This window comes from Polistes dominula, unplaced genomic scaffold, assembly GCF_049000335.1.
Source record: "Polistes dominula isolate Pdom_NZ unplaced genomic scaffold, Pdom_raw_medaka contig_24, whole genome shotgun sequence".
NCBI classification, from domain to species: domain Eukaryota; kingdom Metazoa; phylum Arthropoda; class Insecta; order Hymenoptera; family Vespidae; genus Polistes; species Polistes dominula.
In genome coordinates, this window is record NW_028301150.1 from 4,336,554 (window position 1) to 4,359,540 (window position 22,987).

General features: G+C 31.4%; 1 protein-coding gene and 1 long non-coding RNA gene across 6 annotated transcripts in view; one reads left to right on the forward strand and one right to left on the reverse strand.

The window, feature by feature from the left end:
- The window catches only part of LOC107065531 (Na channel protein 60E), a 79,292-nt gene extending 58,661 nt beyond the window's left edge, over positions 1-20,631 (reverse strand). Inside the window, exons 1-2 of one of the 5 annotated variants that reach the window (XM_089177527.1) lie at positions 19,667-20,623; positions 16,288-18,121 (exon numbers count right to left, since the gene is read on the reverse strand). In XM_089177527.1, coding sequence (XP_089033653.1) covers positions 16,288-17,724 — 1,437 coding nt within the window. In that variant the 5' untranslated portion in view covers positions 17,725-18,121; positions 19,667-20,623. Of the gene's footprint in view, positions 1-16,287; positions 18,134-19,657 lie in introns of those variants that run through there. The other 4 variants (XM_015319312.2, XM_015319313.2, XM_015319314.2 and 1 more) reach the window with 4 other exon arrangements.
- Positions 20,632-20,740: 109 nt separating this feature from the next.
- Positions 20,741-22,987, forward strand: LOC149030803 (uncharacterized). Its single transcript, XR_016178300.1, has 2 exons — positions 20,741-21,234; positions 21,942-22,987. It is a non-coding gene; the product is annotated as an uncharacterized LOC149030803 (long non-coding RNA).

Here is a 22,987-nt window from a genome sequence, read left to right on the forward strand (position 1 = left end):
TATTACCAATTATTTTTAAAACATTTACACCTAATCGATACAACCACAAATTTAATATTAAATATTTTTTTTTTTTTTAAATAATTTCTGTAATAACGTGTATGTACGATTAATATTATAAATATATTATATAAAGAAAATATTGATATATAGATATTTATAATATACTATATATATATTATTATAAAATAATAAAATAATAAATAATAATAAAATAGTAATATAATAAAATAAATAATAATAATATAAATAAAATAGATATTAAATAATAAAATAAATTAAATATATTATATAATACATGTATCATACATAAGTACAGTTTGTACTTATCTTCCGTTTATATACAAACAGTACAAATGATTATCCATCGTCGATGTTTTCAAAAACTAAAAACAAAAGTCAACTAAAAAGAAAAAAAAAAGATTTTGCAAGTTCCAGATAACAAATCAAAAGAAAAAAGTTCATATACGTACATACAAATATATTACTTCCAAATAATTACCATTACCATGTCGGTTTATAAATACCAACAAAAAAAGAAAAAGAAAAAAAATACCGCTGCACATCGTCTACCTGGGGAAAAAGACCAAAAAAAAAACAAAATTCGTGCTAAGTGAATAAAAGAAAATAAAATGAAAAAAGAAAGAAAACATCGAGAAAGAGAAAAGAAAAAAGAAATTCACAAAATAATGCGAAACGTAAAAATCACACACACACACACACAAACGTACGCAAAAAAAGAAAAAACAAGGACACAAGTACGAAAAATTTGAATGAGATAAAATTGAAAAAAAAGGGGCTTGATATTTTAACGAGTTCTTACTCGTAGCGAATAATCTACGCAGAGTTTAACGAGTTAGTGTGACGTTGAAGAAAAAAAAGAGGGGTGGGGAGGGTTGTTGCGGTATTCCGTGTTTTCAAACGAATAACACTAACGATATGATAGAAAATGGAATTATTAGAGAAAAGAGAAGAGAAAAAGAAGAAAGTGGAGAAAAATAAGAGGTTAAACTAGAGAGGTGGTGAGGATAGAAGATGGGGAAAAAGAGGGAGAGAAAAATATAAATATGATGATCTTGGATAGTAGTCCGAAAGGACCGATGAGAGATCGTTAAGTGCACTCGTTGCTAGACCACTCATGATCGAAGGCCGTTAGAAAACAGGCTTGACGATGAGTGATAAGAGGAGATATCGAGGAGATATGATGAAAGAGGGTGGATGAAGGAATGGGATGATGTGGAATATCGAGGGACGAGTTCGACAGGGTTAGCAGAGAAGTAGGAGAAAGAGAGGGAGGAAGTTGAGTTCGGGTGAGTTCGGGTGAACGAGGGTCGAACGACTATGCGTATTCGCGCGTGCAATAAAGGAGGATGCTTTTGGTCGCATAACGGCTCGGGCCACGTCCGCTGCATCGAGGAATATCGATCGGTGCCTTGAATGGTTCGCACGAGCAACACGTGCACCAACCAACCGGGTCAACGTCGAACGTCCAAGACGACTTTCTACGGCCAACGTTCGACGCCTACCTTTACTACTCCGATTGTGATCATACAGTCATACACTACTGAATAATAACTTTTACCCTCTTTCTCTTCCACCTCTACCACCTCCTAAACCCTCACCACCATTTTGCTGCTATAACTGTTATATGTAGGTAATATAATGATGGTAAATGTTAGAATGATGTCTTCTTCTTCTTCTTCTTCTTTCTTACTGTCAATTAACGTCTATTTTATTATACTTCTAACTTTTTTTTTTAATTTTGTTCTTCTCCTTTATTCTACTTCTTTTTTGCAGATATTATATTAGATTTCTTTTATATACGTAATCCTAAACGTTGCTTATTTATTCTTTTTTTTATGTTTTTACTTTTAAACAAATTTTGTCCTCTCATTTCTTTGATTTTATTCTTTGTATATAAATGGCATATATCTATGTGTTGTTTAGAATTTTCGTTACTTTATAATATTTTATTGGACAGTGCATTAAAAATATGTAATATATATATATATATATATATTAGGGTGGGTCAAAAAAATCCATTATTTCTTTTTTTACAAGTGCCACGGAAAAATGGGTTGTCAGACACCTTAAAAAAATTCTGACCAAATATGAGCTCTTAATTTTAATAGAAAGATCCTCCGCATCGCAGTTTTTTATTTTTTTCTCAGTCCAATAGAATAAAATTCATACCTCGACATTAATTGATTGTACAGAAAAATGTTCTGGAAGGATTTTGTAGGAAATTTAATGCTCTACAAAAAAGGTATCTTATATTTTTTTCGTAAACCTCACCATTTGAATGATATTGAAGATTTAAATTTGATGATTTTTAGACAAATTTCATTTTTGTTTATGAATTTTATAATATATATAAATCGACTTTTTGGATTTTCGCACAGTACGCGTCTACTTGATCTGATCAGTTCATAGGATATTTCCAAAAAGTTCGTAGGCTATTTCCGAAAAGTTCGTAGGCTATTTCCGAAAAGTTCGTAGGTTATTTTCGACAAGTTTTTTAGGTTATTTCTGAAAAGTTTGTAGATTATTTCCGAAAAGTTCGTAGGGTATTTCCGAAAAGTTCGTAGAGTATAGCTGAAAAGCTCGTAGGGTAGATATTTCTTAACAATTCGTACATCCGTTATAACGAGACATGATCAAGTGCACGTGTACTTTGCGAAAATTCAAAGTCGATTTTTTCGAAAACAAAGCCTCAAACGAAAAATATTTATTCTATATTTTCGATTTATTTTTCATGTACAATCACCTTTTTTCCCTTGTACCACAAGTTACAGTCACCCTGTACATATATATATATATATATATATATATATATATAATACTATTTCAAAAAATGTTATTTTATGGATTTGTATATGTATTAAACGTACGTTATATATAAATATTAATTATATATATAAGAATTAACTATTCATTGTCTTTATATCGATAAAATAATTTGAATTTTTATTTTTAATTATTTAAGATCCAAACAATTTAATAATCGGATATCGTTAATTTATCATTATTACTTTTTCTTTATGTCAAGAATAAACGTAATTTGAGGAAGTAATCTTTAGAAGCAACAGTTATCGTCCTTTTCTTTCTATTCTTTTCTTTTCTTTTCTTTTTCCTTTTCTATCCCATTTTTTTTCTCTTTTAACGATCGTATAAAACCTTTTATGTACGATCTTATAAAGCTTGAGATACGTAGACCGCACGACTGGAGCTCTAGGTAACGTCTCAAAGTTAATACTGAAGAATAAAAAGAGAAAGTATGATGTTATGGACGATATCGGAAATGATGCTTTCGTAGAAAATAAACAGTTTTATGTTTCTTTTAAAAGATCTTTCGTTAAATGTCCGAACATTTACGACTGTCTCTCTCTCTCTCTCTCTCTCTCTCTCTCTCTCTCTCTCTTTCTTTCATTCTCTATTTCATCTTGATCTTATCAATAATAAATCTAAATTTGTCTTCTCAAAAATAACTTTCTTCCCATTTCTTTCTTTTTATATTAAAAATTAGATAATTATTAACACATCTAATGATTCATTTTTTCTTTCCTTTTTCAATCTTTATTTTTATCTTATCTATATTTAAATTTAAATTCCTAGAATACTTTTCTTCCTGTTTTTTTTTTTTTTTTAAATGTTTCAATATTAGAAGATGATATTCCACGAATATATGGACCCTACAGATTAATTTTTTGTTAATCCTATCATGATAATTGAAACTACAATAAAAGAACAAAAAAAACAAAGCGGGAAGATAAGATTGAATTTACAGTAGTGTTCGTGCAACCCCTAAAACAAATGAGGAGAATCAATCGGTAGGGATAGTGTTAAACGAGCTGGAAGATAATCGATCGATTGATCGAATCTTTATTTAAATCCGTTAACTTTTATCCCACGTTTAAACGCAAACTAAAAAGGGAAACTTAAAGGGGGAAGATAAAATAAAAAAAGTAACAATATTTTACTATAAATATCATTATCGAACATATTTGCAAATAAATTTAACAGATTCTAACCTTAACTGGCTCAGTAAAAACAATAATAAAAAAAAAAGTTATGAGACACGTCGTAGACGAGGAAAAAAAATTAGAAATAACTAATAATAAGAAACAATTAAAAATCACATTTAAAAAATCAAAAAATCGTACAAACATGAACTACAACAACAACAATAATAGAAAGGGAAGAAAAAATACAAGGGTGGATGAATGAGATGAAAAGTTAATTCAAAATTTGAATTAACATGATCGTTAAGAATAAAAAGGGTTAGAACAAAGGAATACACCAACAATGGCGTCATCGTCGTCGTCGTCGTCGTCATCGTAGTCGCCAGAGTTGTTGGTTGTAGTTGTGATGGTTTTATGATGGTGATGGTAGTGGTGGCGTTAACTCCGACCGGTGGCGACAACGACAATTTACAAATACAATCGACGTACGATATTTCTGTCAGTGAAGGTAGTACGGTTATCAAAAATATAGGTCGAGGAGCAAACGAGCGCCGCCATCGCTAACGTCTTCGTTGACGAAAACACCAGTAGTACGTACCCAGTGTGTACCCAGTGTACTCAATATACCCAGAATACTACCCAGAATACCAATACCAGTACGAATTCGTGGTCGAAGGTGGTACTCTAGTCGTTGGAAATGCGGAAAATTAATTCGGCCTATATTCGATCGTTCTTACCAAAGTAAGAGGAACGTACACATAAGAAGGAAGGCTTACATATACATAAACAAAGAAAAATACACGAGTAAAGAAGTGAAAAGAGAGTAATAATAAAGAAAGTAAAAAACATTAAAGAGAGAGAGAGAAAAAGAGAGAGAGAGAGAAAATACGCGGAACAAAGTAAAGTGAGAAAAAGAAGAGGTATAATAATAAAATAAAAAATAGAATGAACTAAAGAGAAAAAGTAAAATTCGTCTTAAAAGAAAACCAAAGAAGACCACATTACCCCTACCCTACCCCAGAATACACGCACACCACATTACCCCTTCCCCAGAATACATCTACCACATTACTAAGATATATGAAAGTAGTCAAAAAAAATCGTAAACGCTTGTGCTTGGTTGTGCATTAAACACAGTATGCGTATATTCAACACGGCTAGCCTTCAGGGTTAGAAAAAGAGAGAGGGATGGTGGTGGAGGGAATGAAGTGAAGAAGAAGGAAGGTAGGCGTGGCTACGATTCAGCTCGTGTTCCTTTTTACAACGCGCAATTTCAGCGCAATGCACCACCAAGAGAAAAGTTCACTGGGATAGACCATAAAAGTAGATATTTCATCCCCCCATTCCTAAAGGGATTTTACCAAACTGCCCCTTTTTCTTACTCCTATTTTACCCTTCCCGAACCCCCTTAATAATTGAAGCTACTCCGGTCGAGTGGACTCGTATGTGCACTAACACAAACAACCAATCTTATCATTTTATTTTAATAGATATCTCTATCTCTATGTCTCTCTCTTTCACACACACACACACACACGCACATACACACATACGCATTTAAAATTATCGGAATTTTTTTTTTCTTATATCCGTTAACCTTTCTCCCTCGTCAAATTTTGATGCAATTGGATTTAAAATTCGTTTTAATTCCGTACAACGCGCTCTTTCCTATCGCAATTTTTGTTTGTTTGATTGCTGTATTTTGTTTTTTTTCATTTGTTCTTTCATCTCAAAGCTTCCAGAACTTTAATAGGCCGAGACCCACTTTCGCAATGGATCATTTCGTTTTCTCTACCCACTTGAAAGTTTAATTGTTATTAAAAGTCGATTGATTTAAATAATAGAAAAAAAAATGTATTTCATATATTCTGACAATGAAACTGAGTATTTATTAAACGCCGAAAAAATTATATATATGAATTTAACCGCGAAATGGAATATTTTAAAATTAAATCAATATATATATAAATATATATATATAAATTATTCGAATATTTTGAATATTTTAACTTAATCCAATACTTTAGAATTTTTTCTTATACATTTATAAATCATCTTGAATTCTAAAAAATAAAAAATAAATATATTAATATAATTTATTCTCATCTTTATCATCCCTCTATTGTTTTCCCTCCCCAAAAGAAAAGAAAAAAAAGAAAAAAATAAGGAAAAGAAAATATTCAACTACAAATTGGTAGTAGAATATTATGCATACAAAGTATGAAATATTAAACTGAAACGAATTACAAGAGATTTCTACGTAGAAGTAATTAAAGAGAGAAAGAAAGAGGGAGAGAGAGAGAGAGAGAGAGAGAGAGAGAGAGAGAGAGTGAAGGTTATTACATGCAAGAGGAAGATGAACTCTGCGAAGAAAAATCTCGGCCATTTTACGGTAAGTCTCTGAGGGTGAAATATACACACACACATAAACAAACAAACACACATACTTACAATTAAACTCCCATTTACATTTACACAAAGTACATTCTTTTCTCTTTCATTCTTTCTCTCTCTTTCTCTCTTTAGGTATCAACCAATCGTTCATGCATTGTTTCTATCCAACAAATTTGGATGAAAGCTTGGACTAGGCATAGTAATAGTAGTAGTAATAATAGGCAGCAGCTTGCATAGAAAGTTGCAGGGGTAAAAGTCGTCAAATATGTGGAACAGTTAGACTTCGGTCGGTCGATGAGAACGAGACGCCGTACTGTCGCACTTAACTGCGTGCACATGCAGCTATTTTCCCCTCTTAATGCTTTCCTCTCTCCTATAACCCTCCCCTCATATCCCTTCACCATCATTTCAAGCCCACCACAACCTCGACTCTCCACCCTTTGTCCCCTCATTGTCGTACCATTTCATGTCCCTCCTTAAAGAGCCACCCCCATATGTGTTACACCTACGTAATCGTTGCGAAATGGATCGTAACGGATGTGTGTTAAACAACATTGATCTAACTAGTTCGTTGAACATGAATTTCAAGACGTTTATTATTAGATCGATTAAACTTATTTTTGGTTTTACAGTTAGGTTAGAGGAAATTAATTTGTGGAACGAGGTGAACTTAAAGGGAAAAGGGGGATAGGTTAAAAAAAAGTTATAGAAGGAATAGAAAGAGGAAGAGGAGGAGAAGGAGGAGGGTGTAAGTTATTATTGTTGATAGGTGAGGTATAAAAAAAATAAAAAAACATCTATCGTAAAAAATAATTTTTTTTCTCCCAGCTTGTTTTCGATCCACCCACCCTGTTCTTTTTTTTTATTTCTTTTCTCTACTTTGTGTTCTCTCTCTCTCTCTCTCTCTTTTTTTGCTTTCATTTTTATTTTCTTTTTATTTACTTTTTATTTACTTTGTTTTTTAGTCTCCTACTCTTCTTCTCGCTTTTCTCTTCTGTTTCTCGTGTTCTCCGATATCGGTGATAATACTCCGGTAATATTTTTCAAACGACGAGGAAACTTTCAACAGACAGAAAGAAAGAGAGAAAAAGAGGGAAATAGAGAGAAAGAGATTGAAAGTGTCTTATATTTAAAAGAACAAACCGATAAACAGACAAAGTATTATCGAGAAAAAAGATAGATGAATTGGTGATTATGAAAGTGGTCTGTATAATTCATCTGAAATATTGAAAAATATATTTTTCCTATAACGCCTATTATATTTTTTATAATTTTCTTTTCGATTACTTGAAAATAATTATTTACAATGATTTATTTTCTTTGTTTTTGTTTTAATATAAAAGAAATAATAATTTAAGCCATCGAAATATTTCTAATATAGAAAAATATTAATACGAATATTTTTAAATTAAAATTAAATTTCAGATTTAAAAAAAAATATATTTTATATCACGCAAAACGAGATACTTTTTCAAATTTTTCAATTCAATCTAATAAAGAATGGTTTTTCAAATATAAGTCTACCTAATATCTTTTATTTCTGTGCATCACACTACTACCATACATATAAATTTGGTAATTATAGAAACAATCATTTTTAAGTAATTAAAAAATATATATACATATATATAACTTAAAAGTACAGTTTATTTTCATCATTGCCACTTTGAATGAAAGCTTTCTCTCCCCCTTTCTCTCTCTATCTTTCTCTCCTTTTCTTTCTTTCTGTCTTTCTTTCTTTCTTTCTTTAGTATTATACTAAAAATATACAATTTAAATTAAAAAAAAAAAAAGGGAAAATACAGATGCAGGTAAAAGTTCAATTCACAAAAGTGATGGTTGATCAAAGTAAAATGAATATCACGAAAAAAAAACAAAATGATAAAAAAAATAAAAAATTTACAATTCCATTACATAAAGTGTATCTATAGAGAAAAAGCAAAAAAAAAATTGAAAAAAAAAAAAGAAAAAAATGCCATTGATGCCATTGAAAGGTCGAAGGTCGTTCCTAGTAACGCGAATGCGGCTGGTGCCGTTGCTTCTTTCTAAATTATTCAAGTGTCCCTTTTGCAAACGCTTACTAACGTTTACTTTACTCTATGCTACCAAGAAATATATATATATATACATATATATATTTCTAGTGAGTTCTCGGACACTAGCTATCTCTCTTTCTCTCACATATTCTCATAAGAAGGAAAAAGACGATCTTCAAACATTTCCAACTATTTCCTACGTTTCTTCCGTGTTCTTTCTTCTTTTTATTCTAATACTCCTTCAAAAAGTTTTGTCAATGTAAATTTCGGCCTTCGGAAAGATTCTTTCTCAAAAAATAAAAGAAAAATATATAAGCGTGTGTATGAACGAAAGAGAGATGTTTCAGTATTAGAATAGTAAAATTATGAAAATTTCAACCACGTAAATGTTAATATAACAGAAAATATCATTATTATTATAATATTGTATTAATATCATATATTGGGTTGGCAAGAAAGTAATTTCGATTTTCTAGTGTGAAATATTACTATCTTACCAACTCAATAATATTATATATATATATTTTGTTTATTAATATAATATATTATATATAAGTATATTATAATATTTATTATAATTACTTTTATTATTTATTATTATAACTTAATTATAATTATATATATAATACATATATATATATATATATATATATATATATATATATATATATATATATGTTTACTTACTACCGAAATTACTTTCTTGCCAACCCAATAGTACTAATAATAGTACTGTAAAATATATATTTATTAATTATTTTATAAACAACTTTTATAAATACTAAATAATTGTTGAAGAGTTGACTATCCTGTGCTTCTTGTAATACTTTTGAAACAATTATCCATACTCTAGTGAGACTAATTTTCTTCTCACTTATGTACAATTATACTTCTCTACAATTTCATCAATTAACAAGTTAAATAATCGTAAAATATATTTCTGTGTATAAAATTTTGAAAACACTGCATCAAAAACAAATATAGATTGTTTCAAATTAACAACTAGAATTACGAATACTCCTGTGACTTGATGCACTTGTGTTCGGACAGGTTATTATTATATAAATAAAAAAAAAATTCGAAAAAAAAGAAACGTTTGATCGTTCAAAGACATAGTTCAAGAAAATCGTAGTTAAAAAATTTGTTAATGAAATACATCTTGTTACACCACAGGATTCATGATAATCATAGGAAAGAAACACCCTTAATTAATTTCTATTCATCCTCTTCATTACCTCTATCGAATAACGTCGATTTAGAAATCGATGTTTCCAATGCTTAACTACTAGGGATACCTCATCCTCACAGTTCGACTGTTAGAAACAAACTAAACTAAACATAAATGAGTCGCGTGGTTAAAGGACATGTAAACATTGCAGAAGACAATACAGTATATTGTCTTCATACTCGAAAGAAAATGTTTATATTTGATCATTCGTTGGAGAAATAGGTCGATGAATTACTAAACACGAAAATTAAACATCAAATAATAAAATCTGACTATTTTTTGTTTACTTATTTTTACATATGAAATCATTTATCGTTCATATACATCCTTTAAATAAATTCAATAAAGAACGATACATATAAAGTTTGTAAAATTATAAATTTACTCTTAATCCAAAATTATAAGCTCTTGTCGATTTAACGTTTCTTTATCGGGCGATCTAATTTAAATGGTGTAAGGAGAATAAATCGTATAAATCAGTTGAAGTATGTCAGTAAGCGCAGTGCGGTAACACGCACATTTCTGGAGGCCGCATTAGAGAACAGCAACCAATGGCTAACAACATATCATCTTCCTCCTACGTTTTACGCTAAATGCAACAAACAATACTATTCTCTTTTCGGTTCTTTATATACATATGTGTGTATCCTATATGCATGTTTACGCAATATAACTGCATTAACGTGAAATTCCAAATTGCTGCATAACATTGAAATAAATTACATTAATTATTGTAATACTACAACAATACTAATAATATTATAAAATAATATAATAAAATAATATAATTTTACTAAAAAATGTTATTTTTGTTGTTTATTGAAATATTAATAGAATCATAAATGTAAAAAGAATTACAATTATCAAATTTATACAATTTTTGTTTAGTTTTTCTTTTTCTTTTTCTCTTTGTAATAAAATTCTTTCAAAAGAATTTCTTCTTTTCATTCTCGTGTGTTGTTTAGAAAATTATTTTTCTTACTTTACTATTTCCTTTTGAAGGTATCTAATTGTAAATATACTTACTACAATGCGGTCTCAAAGAAATGAGACTAATCTTTGTCTAACGTGAACTCTTTCTATTTTGAAAACGAACAATAGGAGAAAATCGAAACGGTTCTTTTCTTTGAGAAGATTGGTTACAACAAGGGGAAGAAACTTCCAACGATTTAGTGTTACGTACACTTACCTTTTTTATTTTTTACAAGATTACTTAAGTTAGTTGAAATTACTTTCTGATGCGCCTCTCTTTTATCTCTCTTTTATTATTTTTTTTACATACGCTGATCGATTTAGTTCAGAAGAAAAAAAATTGGAATAAAATAAATATAATAATTATACATGATGTGAAACAAAAGTTTGTAAATGATTTTAAAAATCAATTACGCTTTTTCGAGACTTTTTGCAAAACTTGTAATTAAACTTGATAAAATAAACTTAAACTTGTGTGAGTTTAAGAAATTTGCAAAGAAAATTGAACGTAAAAAATTTGTAAAAAAAAAACCGATTAGGTTTTTTTCATTAAACTAAAAAAAATTGGATGTACCATCTTTTTATACAAGATTCTTGTTAATTGTAATATTTTAAAAGAAAAGTAAGTGCAGAAAAATTTGTTGCTAAAGATAAATTAATGAAATGAAATCAACTGAAAGCTTTTAGCCCATATTGCATATAAGATTCTCTTGTGAGTTTTTGTATTTAAAATAAGAAAGTAAGGATTATAAAAAATGTGGCGGAAAAAGATAAATTAATTTGTAAAAATTTTGCCTGAAAATTTTTCGACCATATTGCATGTAAGATTCTTTGACTGTTAGAATAATTGGAATAATCAAGGGACTCTAACCTACATATTAGGTATATATTAATATGTATGACTACATTATGCATATTAATATAATATTATATATACACATACACACATATATATATATAGATAGATAGATATAAATGCACAAGGCCATTTCCAATAAGCGTCGTGCAAAGATGTGGTTTACGAGTATCTTGGAAATTGCTAGTGCCGCGAATAGTGGAATATGTGTGTCACTTCGATTCTACACTCTGATGGTTTATGAAAGTCTCGGGGAATAGCTGCCATCAGATATATCGGGATATTTCAGTCTAGATTGTTCAGAATGTCAGCGTGTAAACTTTCCATTAAAAAGCGTCAAGCTTGTTGTCCGAGAAGGACAATGAGAAATAATGACGATAATTAAAACACCAAGATGAAAGTATTGAACGCATTTTGTCAACTACGCACTCATATTTACATTATAATGAATGATCAACAATTGTTATGTACATTTTTATATTTCTTTTTTATATTTTTCATAATAATATCAAGCATATACTACTTCCAAAAATTCCTAACTATACTCATACATGAATTTGTATTTATTAGAAACGTGTAACATCGTTTTTATTTTATTGGTGACATGTCGTAGTACTTTTTTCCTGTTTTTTTGTTTTTTTTTTTGTAGAATTTTCCTCGTTTTTTTATGCAATGTGTATTTTTTACTTTTTTATTTAATTTATTTACTATGATACAATTCTAATTAATTCTTATTATATATTAGTATTGCATAGTATATATATTTTATATATTTTTATATTCTTTGTTTACTTATTCTGTTGTAAAAAATTTAAATGTATTGTATATAAGTATATATAATCATCTTTATAATTATAATTTTTATTTTATATTTTTTTTTGCTGAACAAAATTAATAAAAAATATAAAAATTCGTATTTACAAATATATTTTATATATATTTTTAGACATACTATTCTACATTAAATATATTGTATAATATATTTTAATAATACACATATTACAATTTCTATATTTCTATAAAATTACATTATAAGGTACACTATACAAACATAAATATAAAAAATGACTGTTTTATGGTACACATATACATCAAAATGTCCATGTATATTTATAAATATGTATATACTATTATTATACTACCCATATACATATATATATATATATATACTATACATATATGTTCTAAGCTAGAAGGATAAAAAAAAAGGTTAAAGTCGACAGAGATTAACTGACCGACCGCGAGACTTCGTTCGCGTGTTTAGCAAACGAGAATCGATCGTGATCGATCGGTTGCTTTTGTTTTCAACGATTTTAATGCGCGAACGTTCAGCTTCGATCGTTCTTTTTCGAGGTGTCACCGGTATGCAGAATGGTGTGATGTGGTGTGATGTAGTGTGATGTAGTGTTGCGTGGTATGTGGTGTGCTAGGCTGTGTGCTACGTGCAATGTGTGGTAGCAGACTAATAAAGTCTGACTAGACACCGAGCGTAACTACTGTCGGCTTGGTGAGCTTCGATTTGTTATATACTTCTTCTACATTTACACCGTTTGAATTTACGGGAATAGGAATGAGTAGTACATAGACAACAGGACGGTGCTAAGCATCGAGGGAAACTTAAACGTCACGCGTTTACACGCTCATCGATTTTTACCTTGCAATTCTACAACGATTCTAACTTTCATGTGTGCATGATGAGAAAAAAAAAAAGAAAGGAAGAATAAAAATGAAAAGAAAAAATAAAACTATCTAAACGATCTGTTCTAACAAAGAGACAGGAACGTTAATTTCGAATGAGTCAATAGAAACATAAAAATATATACGTACATCCAATTCTGGGTTCGAAAAATCTTCACAAGTGATTTTTGTCAATATTTTTTCAAGCTAATATATATATTCTTTCAATTATTAAACTGCAAGTTTAGATTGTGAAAATTAAAAATTGTATTTTTTAAAGAAAAACCTAGAATCTTTCGATTCATTCAATACTAGTCTACAAATATTTTGTTTTCTATACAGAATGGGTTAAAAGTTTCCAAGTGGATCAAACATTTCTAAATGATTGAAAAAATTAATTAATATTCATATATATATATAATGTCTAATATCAATCATAAGATGTAAATAAATCATGATAGTAACGGAAGTAACCGAAGAAAAGAAGAAAAGTTAATTTCCGCATAGTTATATTGAAAGTTTCTCGGTATAATGATCCATATACTCCTAGCAGAGGTTTACACATAGTTGCTATCTCTAACTGACCCTCTTATGCAATCTCTTAGAACGATTTCTACCAAGTCGTCGTCTATCGACATTGATCCGTATTCACATCGAATGTCGAAAGCGTTTCCATTTAATCCCACCACCACCACCACCACCACCATCCCCTTAACCTTCTTCTTCTCATCCCAACTACCACCAGCAATACTACAGTCACTTATTTTCAAAGGCAACGTTCGTACTCTCAAGTTTCCTATATTTTGTAAGACAAGATTTTTGATTGAAAGACGATCTAAAAAAGTAATCTCGGAAGCTTCATTCTGCTTTGACAATTTTTAATCTAACTTTCAACGAAATAAAAAAAAGGAAACAAATATAAAAATGTCTAAACTAATAATAAGTTTAATCTTCATTATCCTATTTTAACAATTTCACTATAAATTCTAAGATGTGCTCAATTATTTAGAAATCACTTACTCGTATTAAACATTTAATTATTCTATGCGCTTGCCAAAAATTTTAATATCGCGATCAATTTGTAAGATAATTATTTAAAATTAATTAGTCTTTTTAAAGACTGTAATTTAAAATGATAATTTTATTAAAATATTATATTAAATTAATATTAATTAGTTAATATTATATATTTATTTAATATTTTATTTTATATATATAAAATATATTTAAATATTATATTTTATTTTATATATAATAATATAAATTATACTTCTAATGTTATAATAATTTAAAGAAAATATATGAATCATTAATAAATTATTTTTAAAAAAAGAAAACAACCACAACAACAACAAAAATATTAATCGTATTTAAAATCACGAATAACCTTTTGGCCCACCTAGGAAGATTTGGTCCACTAAAGAACTTTCGGCCCCCACCTTATATATATTATACATTATATATACATATCGTACATATGTACTATGTGTCCCAAAATGGTACAAAGAAGTTCGCTTGAAAAAATTCTCTTTCCCTCTCTATCTATCTATCTCTAACTCTATCTCTTTTCTTCTCGATAAGACTACTCCTTCTACATCTTCTACTTCTTCTTCTTCTTCTTCTATTTCTTCTTTCTCTCTCTCTCTCTCTCTCTCTCTCTCTCTCTCTCTCTCTCTCTCTTTTATATCTTTCACGAAAACCGTCCTATTCCCTATATAGCTTCGTGTCTTCTATACACGCGAAATGGATCTCCGTTATTCCATTGTGAAAGGATTTCCAATAGCCTTCGTCAGAGCTCTTTTCACGCAAGGTTCCGCAACACTGTTTGCATTTACCGTGACGTAAGGGTGCCTCCGCATTGTGAGCCTATACCGTTCTACAGAAAGAGAGAGAGAGAGAGAGAGAGAGAGAGAGAAAGATGGTATTAAAACGTGAACCCGCACATTTCTCTCATCTATATCTGCCCGACTATTCGATTGTAATAAATAACAAAACCTTACACTCAAGGGCCACTCCAAAGTGTCAACTTTAACTTAAATATGATCGAGTAACTATGATCTACAAATCAATTTGTAGATCATAGATAAAGCTAACACAATTTGTGAATTTGATATTTATTTTTAATTTACTGTTAATTTATAACCTTTTAGTTCGTGTTAAATATTTTAACACACATTTTGTTTGCCCAATTAAATAATTAAATTCTTAATCGATACAAGAAAAGTGTCAAATTATTATTTTGTTTATCTATGTTGAAGAATAGAATATTTCAAATTTCTTTGTTTAAATTTCTAATAAATATTCATGATATATTCTAATATTTGATTAACTAATATTTTCTCGTGAAAAAAATCAATTGTTTAAATTTTTAATAAATGTTCATAATATTTTAACATTAGAATAAGATTTATCACGTCGAATTGATTCGTTTATGATTATTAATCGTCAAATATATTATTTTTCTTTGATTAGATGAAAAATATCGTGCACGATAAATAACACACGTCAGTATTGTAATATAAGAAGACGGAATAAAATATCGATATTATTATTTCGTGTTTGATATATAGAATAATGTCGTCATTTCCGGAGAAATTCCGAACACAAGTTTAATACCAATTTCACATGCAACATTTTAGTTAGGAGAAAACAAGTAGCGTTAAGGATAAACGCGAAACAAGGTGGAATCGTGTTGTCAAAGAGAGAAGCAACGGATAACGAAAAGAAAGAAAGAGAGAAGAAAAGAGGGAAAGGGGAGAAAGAAAATTGGGGGAGATAGTTTCATCGAAAACGGGATTTTATGCAACTAATCCTTTCGAAGAGATCGTCACTAAAGTAAACTATACTTAATGCAAATTCTCCTTATCTCTTTATCTTTTGCTCTTTAAACTATTAAATTTAGTTTTAACCGACTTAATGTATTTGTGTAGTAAAGTTTTAAACGATTGCGTGGTTATTCTCGCACCATTCATTACTATGATATTTAGGTTTTAACTATAATGACGTTCATTTTAAGTATCATTAAAGAGAGAAAGAAACAAAGTTACTTTTTTATCATTATTATTATACCGACCTAATTAAGTTTGATAATGAAGTTTTGATACAATTAAATATAAAAGAAAAAGAAAAAGAAGAATATTAAAAAATATCAGTCGAGCTTACCTCGTCGTATATAAAGTTATCGATTTCTTCGAGTGGTCTGCCATAAAGTTCGGTCGGGAAAGGTTCGAATTTCATTGGCAAAACGGCACCATCTTCTACAGACATCTTCCTTTTCGGTTGAAATCCATAATCTCTGACCAACTGTACCGTACGATTTTCTATCCTGTCCAGGCTTTCTTTGGTAAAAGGTTTGACCATTTGTTTGGCAGCCTTGCCGGGTGTCTTCGAGCCAGGTGATTTGCCTTCGATATTAACGACAATCGTATCGAGGGCTATGGTCGAACTTTCTCTTGGTGTTCCCATAGTGTCCGCTTGAATCTCGGCACTTCCGGTATCACCAGTACCAGAATCTGCCGAGGTACCAGCGGTCCCAACCAACGGTGGACGCAATCTCGTACTATCCTGAACTCTCGATAATTTTTTCGGCGGTGAATCCTTCCTACTATCATCCTCCCTCGAAATCGGACTAGTTTTGTCACACATCTTATCGACTTGGTTAGAATCTTCTTTTTTATCATTGACAATATCCTTCGTCGTAGATTGTTTTAATTCAGTCTCCGTTACTCCAGAAATGTCTCGATCGGAATTCTTCGTTATCTGTGATTTATCGTACTGAGGACTCTCGGCGTAGGGTCTCGTGGTAGCGCATCTTGGAAATAGCCTGGACAGGCTATCCTCGTAATCATATTCGTCGTAAAGCGTATACTCGGGTGGACTCAAACCCGCGTATGGAGGTGGCGAGCGTCTTGCTGGTTGTTTCTTCGGCGACTCCCCTTCACCCTGATCGTCCGATCTCGTACGCGTTCTTCTCGGTGGTGGAACTGGTGGTTCCTCGGGACTCCTCGAACGGCTCCTTTCAAACGCAAAATCCGTATTACGTGAACTGGAGGATCTCGTGGAATCCTTCGATACTCGTAAATCCACGGAACTTCCTCTTGGCGAATTGCCGATTCTTCGTCTGGCAAGAGGCGACTTCCAACTGTCGACTGATCCGAAGGATTCGCGGACAGGGGAGTTGTGCCTCGAACCCCCGTTGAAACCACGTCGAGACCAAACTCTTTCGATCGGCACGGAACCATGATGATCGAGTCTTCTTTCGGCTTCATTGTATCTAACACCAATAGCCGATCTTCTGGGTGGTTGAGGTGTTCTCGATGTTGCAACAGGATAACGATGATGTCCTTCAAACTCTCGACTCGGACCGGGAAGATTCAAACTTCTTTGACTACCACCGTTCCTTCTTCTCTCGTTTGGGTCTCCCTTTGGTCCATAAATTCCTTCTTCCGCCAAACTATCCAGTTCTTCTCTGCTAAGATTCTTCACGTAGAGACCCGCCACCCGAGGACGATTAACGAATCCGTTGTCCTCGGAACCGCTACTCAGCGGACTACTGGGTGGACCTTTACACCCCTCGCTTCCACCTCGCCAAGATATCATTGGGACCTCTGCTCTTTATTCATCACCTTGTACCTTTCATCTCGGATGATCCTATCGATATCACCTTGTTATTTTTATTCCTCTTCTTTCTCTTTCTCTTTTCTTTCCTCCTTATTCTCCTTCTTCCTATCCTTCTTTGATCTCTTCTATTTCTCTCCTCTCTCTCTTCTTCGTTAATAACGATCGTAACCTTCTCCTCGTACAACCAAAGGCAAGAACTCATCATCGATATTTTCCCGACGAATCATACCGCCGGCATTTGTCAACTCGTAACTGTTCTTCTTCATTGCTAAGAAAAACGTCCGTTGTTTTCGTTCTCTTTTTCTTTTAATTTTATTTAGTTTTCCTCTTTTTTCTTTTGTTTTTAATACAATACTATCTCATTCCTATTAATTTCCTATTTTTTTTTTGAAAAATAAAAACAAATTATTCTCAATTTAATCCTCCAATCGAAGTTCTCTCTTCCCTCTCCCCATTCCTTTCTTATCTTTCAAATCTACAAAATCGATTAAAGAAACTCTTAATAATCATAATTCTAATCTCAACACAAAATCTACCTAATGTTATCAAATATGATCCTTTAAACCTCATAAATCGTACTCCAAATTGCTAAGACAAATATTACATTAGCTTAGGGAAGTCTTTCGTCAAGCTATCCGAGACGACGAATCGTTGACTAATCTATCCAAAGTGTGAACTTGATGGAAGTCTTGTTCTTTGTCAAAGACCTCGGGGTTGAGGGTTGAGAAATGATAGGCTGATTACTGGGGTTGTAGGTCTTAGTTTGGATAGGTTGGAACGTCATGGATCAAATAGGAAGTCAAGCGAGGAAGTCGTGTTTTGCGGTAGTAGTTGGAAGGATATTAGAATTACTTGCGAGAAACGTTCATCGGGATTCACGAAAGCCATGAAAACAGAGGGAACCGCTTGTAAATACTTCTCTTTCTCTCTCTCTCTCTCTCTCTCTCTCTCTCTCTCTCTCTCTGTCTTCCTTTCTGTATTTTGGAATAGTTCCAAGTTAGGTAGACACCAATTCGTGACATATTTCCTGTTGATAAAGGAATGAGAAAAAGACAGTAAGAAAAAGGGAGAAATAAAGAGAAAGAGAGACACTGAGAAAGTATTTTATATGTGTGTGCGTTTGTGTCAGGTGGTTGGCTTTACGGGTCGATCACCCTGACCCTTCCTAACATCATATTCTATCCTCCCTTCAGTTTATCGGCGATTCAACATCCTGTCGAGTGCAAAGATAACTCGCGCTTATGTGTTCACGTATTATGATGATAATGATGCTGCTGCTGCTGCTGCTGCTGATGATGATGATGATGATGATGATGATAATGATGATGACGATGATGATAATAATAATGATGATTATGACAATAATGATAAGAATGATTATTTTTTCAATAAGATGAATATCGAATCCTTGGAAAAGAGAGTTTGAACGAAAATTTTATCGACGTGGGGGCGTTACGCCCTTGTAGGAGTCATTGGCCTCTGTACCAATGCTGGAGCAATGTTCTCTTTACACATTTGTTTTTATTCTTCAATTATGTTAATTTAAAGGGGTTGTAATTGTCGTCGTTTATATTTAAAAAAAAAAATTAAAAAACAAATATATATATATATATATATATATATATATACATACACGCACGCATGCACACAATGCACGCGGAACTGATTGTGAGATACGTTCTGTAACTCTATGTTTGTCTGTGTGTGTGTATGCAACGAAACGAATAAAGGAATGAAATGCCAATGACGCATAGGGGTTTATTCTAATTCATAAAACCCGCGCTAAATCGAATCTGTCTATATAAATAAAATAGAGATCAAAGAAACAATATGAGAAAAAGAATGGGAGAGAGAGAGAGAAAGAAAGAGAGAGAACTCGTTTTAGAAAATTTTCGACGAAAGGTCCACGAACATCACCAACCAGAGGGTAGCAACTAACATCTGCACGTTCACGAACACCATCTCACAATCACAAAAATATTGGGAGGCTTGCTAAGTGTTGTTCCTTTTTTTCCTTTTCCTTTTCCTTTTCCTTTTCCTCTTCCTCTTCCTCTTCCTCTTCCTTTTCCTCCTTCTACTACTCTTCTTTTATTTATTACTCGTGCACCTTCTTCTCCACTTGTTTTCTTCCTCCTTTTCTTTCACTCCTTTAATAAATTCCCTTGAAAATGCACTCGCGAATTTGTACGTGTACGTTTAATGTATCAGCGGTATAAAAACGCACGTTACGAGCTCGTTTTTCCACAATAGAAAGAAAGTTTTCACAAGGAGGACGTCAAGGGAAGGGAAAAAAGGGCATGGGGTTGAATAAAAAAATAATAATAATATAACGAAGAAAAGAAAAATATAATGGAAGAATAAGAAGAAAAATAAAAAGCAACAAGAGAAGGAGGAAGATGAGAATGAGGAAAATATAAAAATAAGAATATTAAGAATAAAATAAGGACAAATGTTAAGGGTTGAACGGTGAAGGGTAAACGTGGGTAAAGGGTTGGAGGTAATTTGAGAGAGAGAGAGAGAGAGAATGATAGAAATAAAGGAAGGAAAGAAGAATAGAGGAAGAGAAGAAATAGAAGAAGAAGAAGGAGAAGGAGAAAAAAAAAGAAGAAAAAGAAAGAGATAGACGGGTAGAAGAAGAGAGCCGTGGTGCACCCTCGTCGTATAGTCCGGTAGATTCTGCTTCGAGCGGGGGTGCAAAATCACGGGCGTCTCTTTCGAGAGCTGTGGCGGCACTGTCCGCGAACAGCCGACTCGTTTGCCGCTCGCACGCTCGTATCGAACCAAACGATACCCCACACACGCACAACCTTTTACACCCCCACCCCTTCTCTCTCTCTCTCTCTCTCTCTCTGGCGCTGTTGGACTTTCCGCAAGAAATATGAACATGTACACCCCAACACATTTATCCAATCTCAAACACACAGACAAACACTCGTTGTCCTTTCCCCCACTCAGGAAGAGAACGTGGAAAATCTACGGACTATGACGGTTGCTCTACTGGTTATGTTGTATGCTTGTGTGGTACTCTAGTGTTACTGTGTTAGTGGTAGAGATGGTGGTAGTAACTGGTGCTGGTACTGGTACTGGTGTTGGTACTGGTGCTGCCGGTGGTGAAAACGGAGAATTCAAGTTCCAAAGGAAGCCTACCAGCCGAGCTGTACCTCTTGTTGCTGTGCTTCTATCTTTTCTCTTCACTGGACTCTACCAGGACCTTTTCCCTAATCAATTCGTGTTAATATGTATGTGTAAGTCTCTGTATATGTGTACGTGTGTGTGTGTGTACGTTCGAAATGTTACTAACGAAATATTACTTTCCTAAATGATTTAGTGCTATCCATATTTCATTGAACTGAATCCTTTTTCAAGGATTTTCTCTCCTGTTTTATCGTGGATTGTTATTTTTTTTTGTCTTTCTTTCTTCTTTGTTTGTTAAGGGATATGTTTATTCGATAAATTCGTTAACCATCGGTCGATGTTAAATAACGAGAGGTAATATTTATAAAATATAACTTTATTTTCTGAAATAATATTAATGTTTGTATGTGTGTGTGTAATCAAATGGTAGGAATGCAATTATTATTTGATTATATCATTTCACGGGGTTAATTACACCACTCTAGAATGTGTGTGCAACTCGTTGCAAAAATATCCTTAATTGATATATAACTTTATTTCTTTGCGTAGGATTATTCCGAATAATATTTATTCATTATAATTTGAATTATATATATATATATATATTAGATTTAAATATAGAAAAATATTATTTCATTCAAATAGGTCGAATTTAATTTCCCAGAAGTAAAAGTAGAATCGAGATTTCGTGCGAAATCTGAAAATCGTGTTTCGAGATATTTGTTATGGCAACAATCATTTATACACACACACACGCATATACTGTCGTTTGATCAAGCGACCATTAATTAGAACTCACATTAAAGAATACAGTTCATTGTACTATTTATTTTATCGGAAATAGAAGAGGAGATCAAAATTTAGTTAATAATTAAATACGTATAAAATTTCGTTCCATCGTAATAACCATTTTCTTAATCGAAATAATAAATGAAATAGTATAATGTTATTAGAATGATATTACTATTAAAATAATCTCTAATATTATCTAATAATAATAATTACAATATTTAATATGTAAAATGAAATTTTATATTAAAATATAACTTTTTTTCTTATAGGAGGACCTATTTATTAAATACCTAATTTAGTCCTAACTTAGGGTTAAGTTTATTGAACTATTATAACTCTTTATTTAATCATAACTCGAACAGGCCACTTCATATTCAACGAAAGTCTATTTTAATGCAATGAAACCTCAGAAATTCACGTTTCAACAATTGTTAGATTAGAACGCTCGGTTTCAATGATTCTATTCATGGACGATACTCACTGATCCATATAGATGCACTCCTATAACGAACTTGATGGGTAAACGGAATCCGTTATGCGAGGATATTCTGCGTTTTCAAATTTACCCGAGATTCGTCTGACGATATCTACGATCATTACAATACTACTATCAAAAAACAGAAAAATTGTATATTATTTTAACTTATAATAACAATAATAACAATAATAATAATAATAACATTTCATAAAACCAAAAATATTTATAAATCAACTTACGATAAGCAAAAAAAAAAATAAGCAAAATTTAATAAAAAAAAATAAAAATTATGATAATAATAATATTGCGATCTTTATTTTAGCAAAAATTGCGAATCCCTAAAACAACTTTGATACTGTACAAATAATAATAATAATAATAATAATAATAATAATAATAATAATATTGCGATCTTTGTTTTAACAAAAATTGCGAATCCCTAAAACAACTTTGATACTGTACAATTATTTAAAACAAACTATAATTCTATTTTAGGGTTGTTTTTATTAAAATTTGTATAAAAAATTAATTTTATATTTTACATTATTAAATAAACCACTGAAAAATACTGTAAACTGTATAAAATAAAGATGCTATGTTTGGGTTTGTTTTAAATGAAAATTCTCAAACTTAATTTACTCAATTTGAAATGATTTTATGATTCGGTAACTTCTTGCATAATTTGACTCGACAATTTAAAGGACGTTAAATTTATTATATGTTGCACTACCTAAAGCATGCCAGATTGTATAATAAACTGTAAACTTTGTCTCTTACATCGCAAATTATACACATAACCAGTTGATGGAATATTCAATTAAAAATTAATAATAAAAA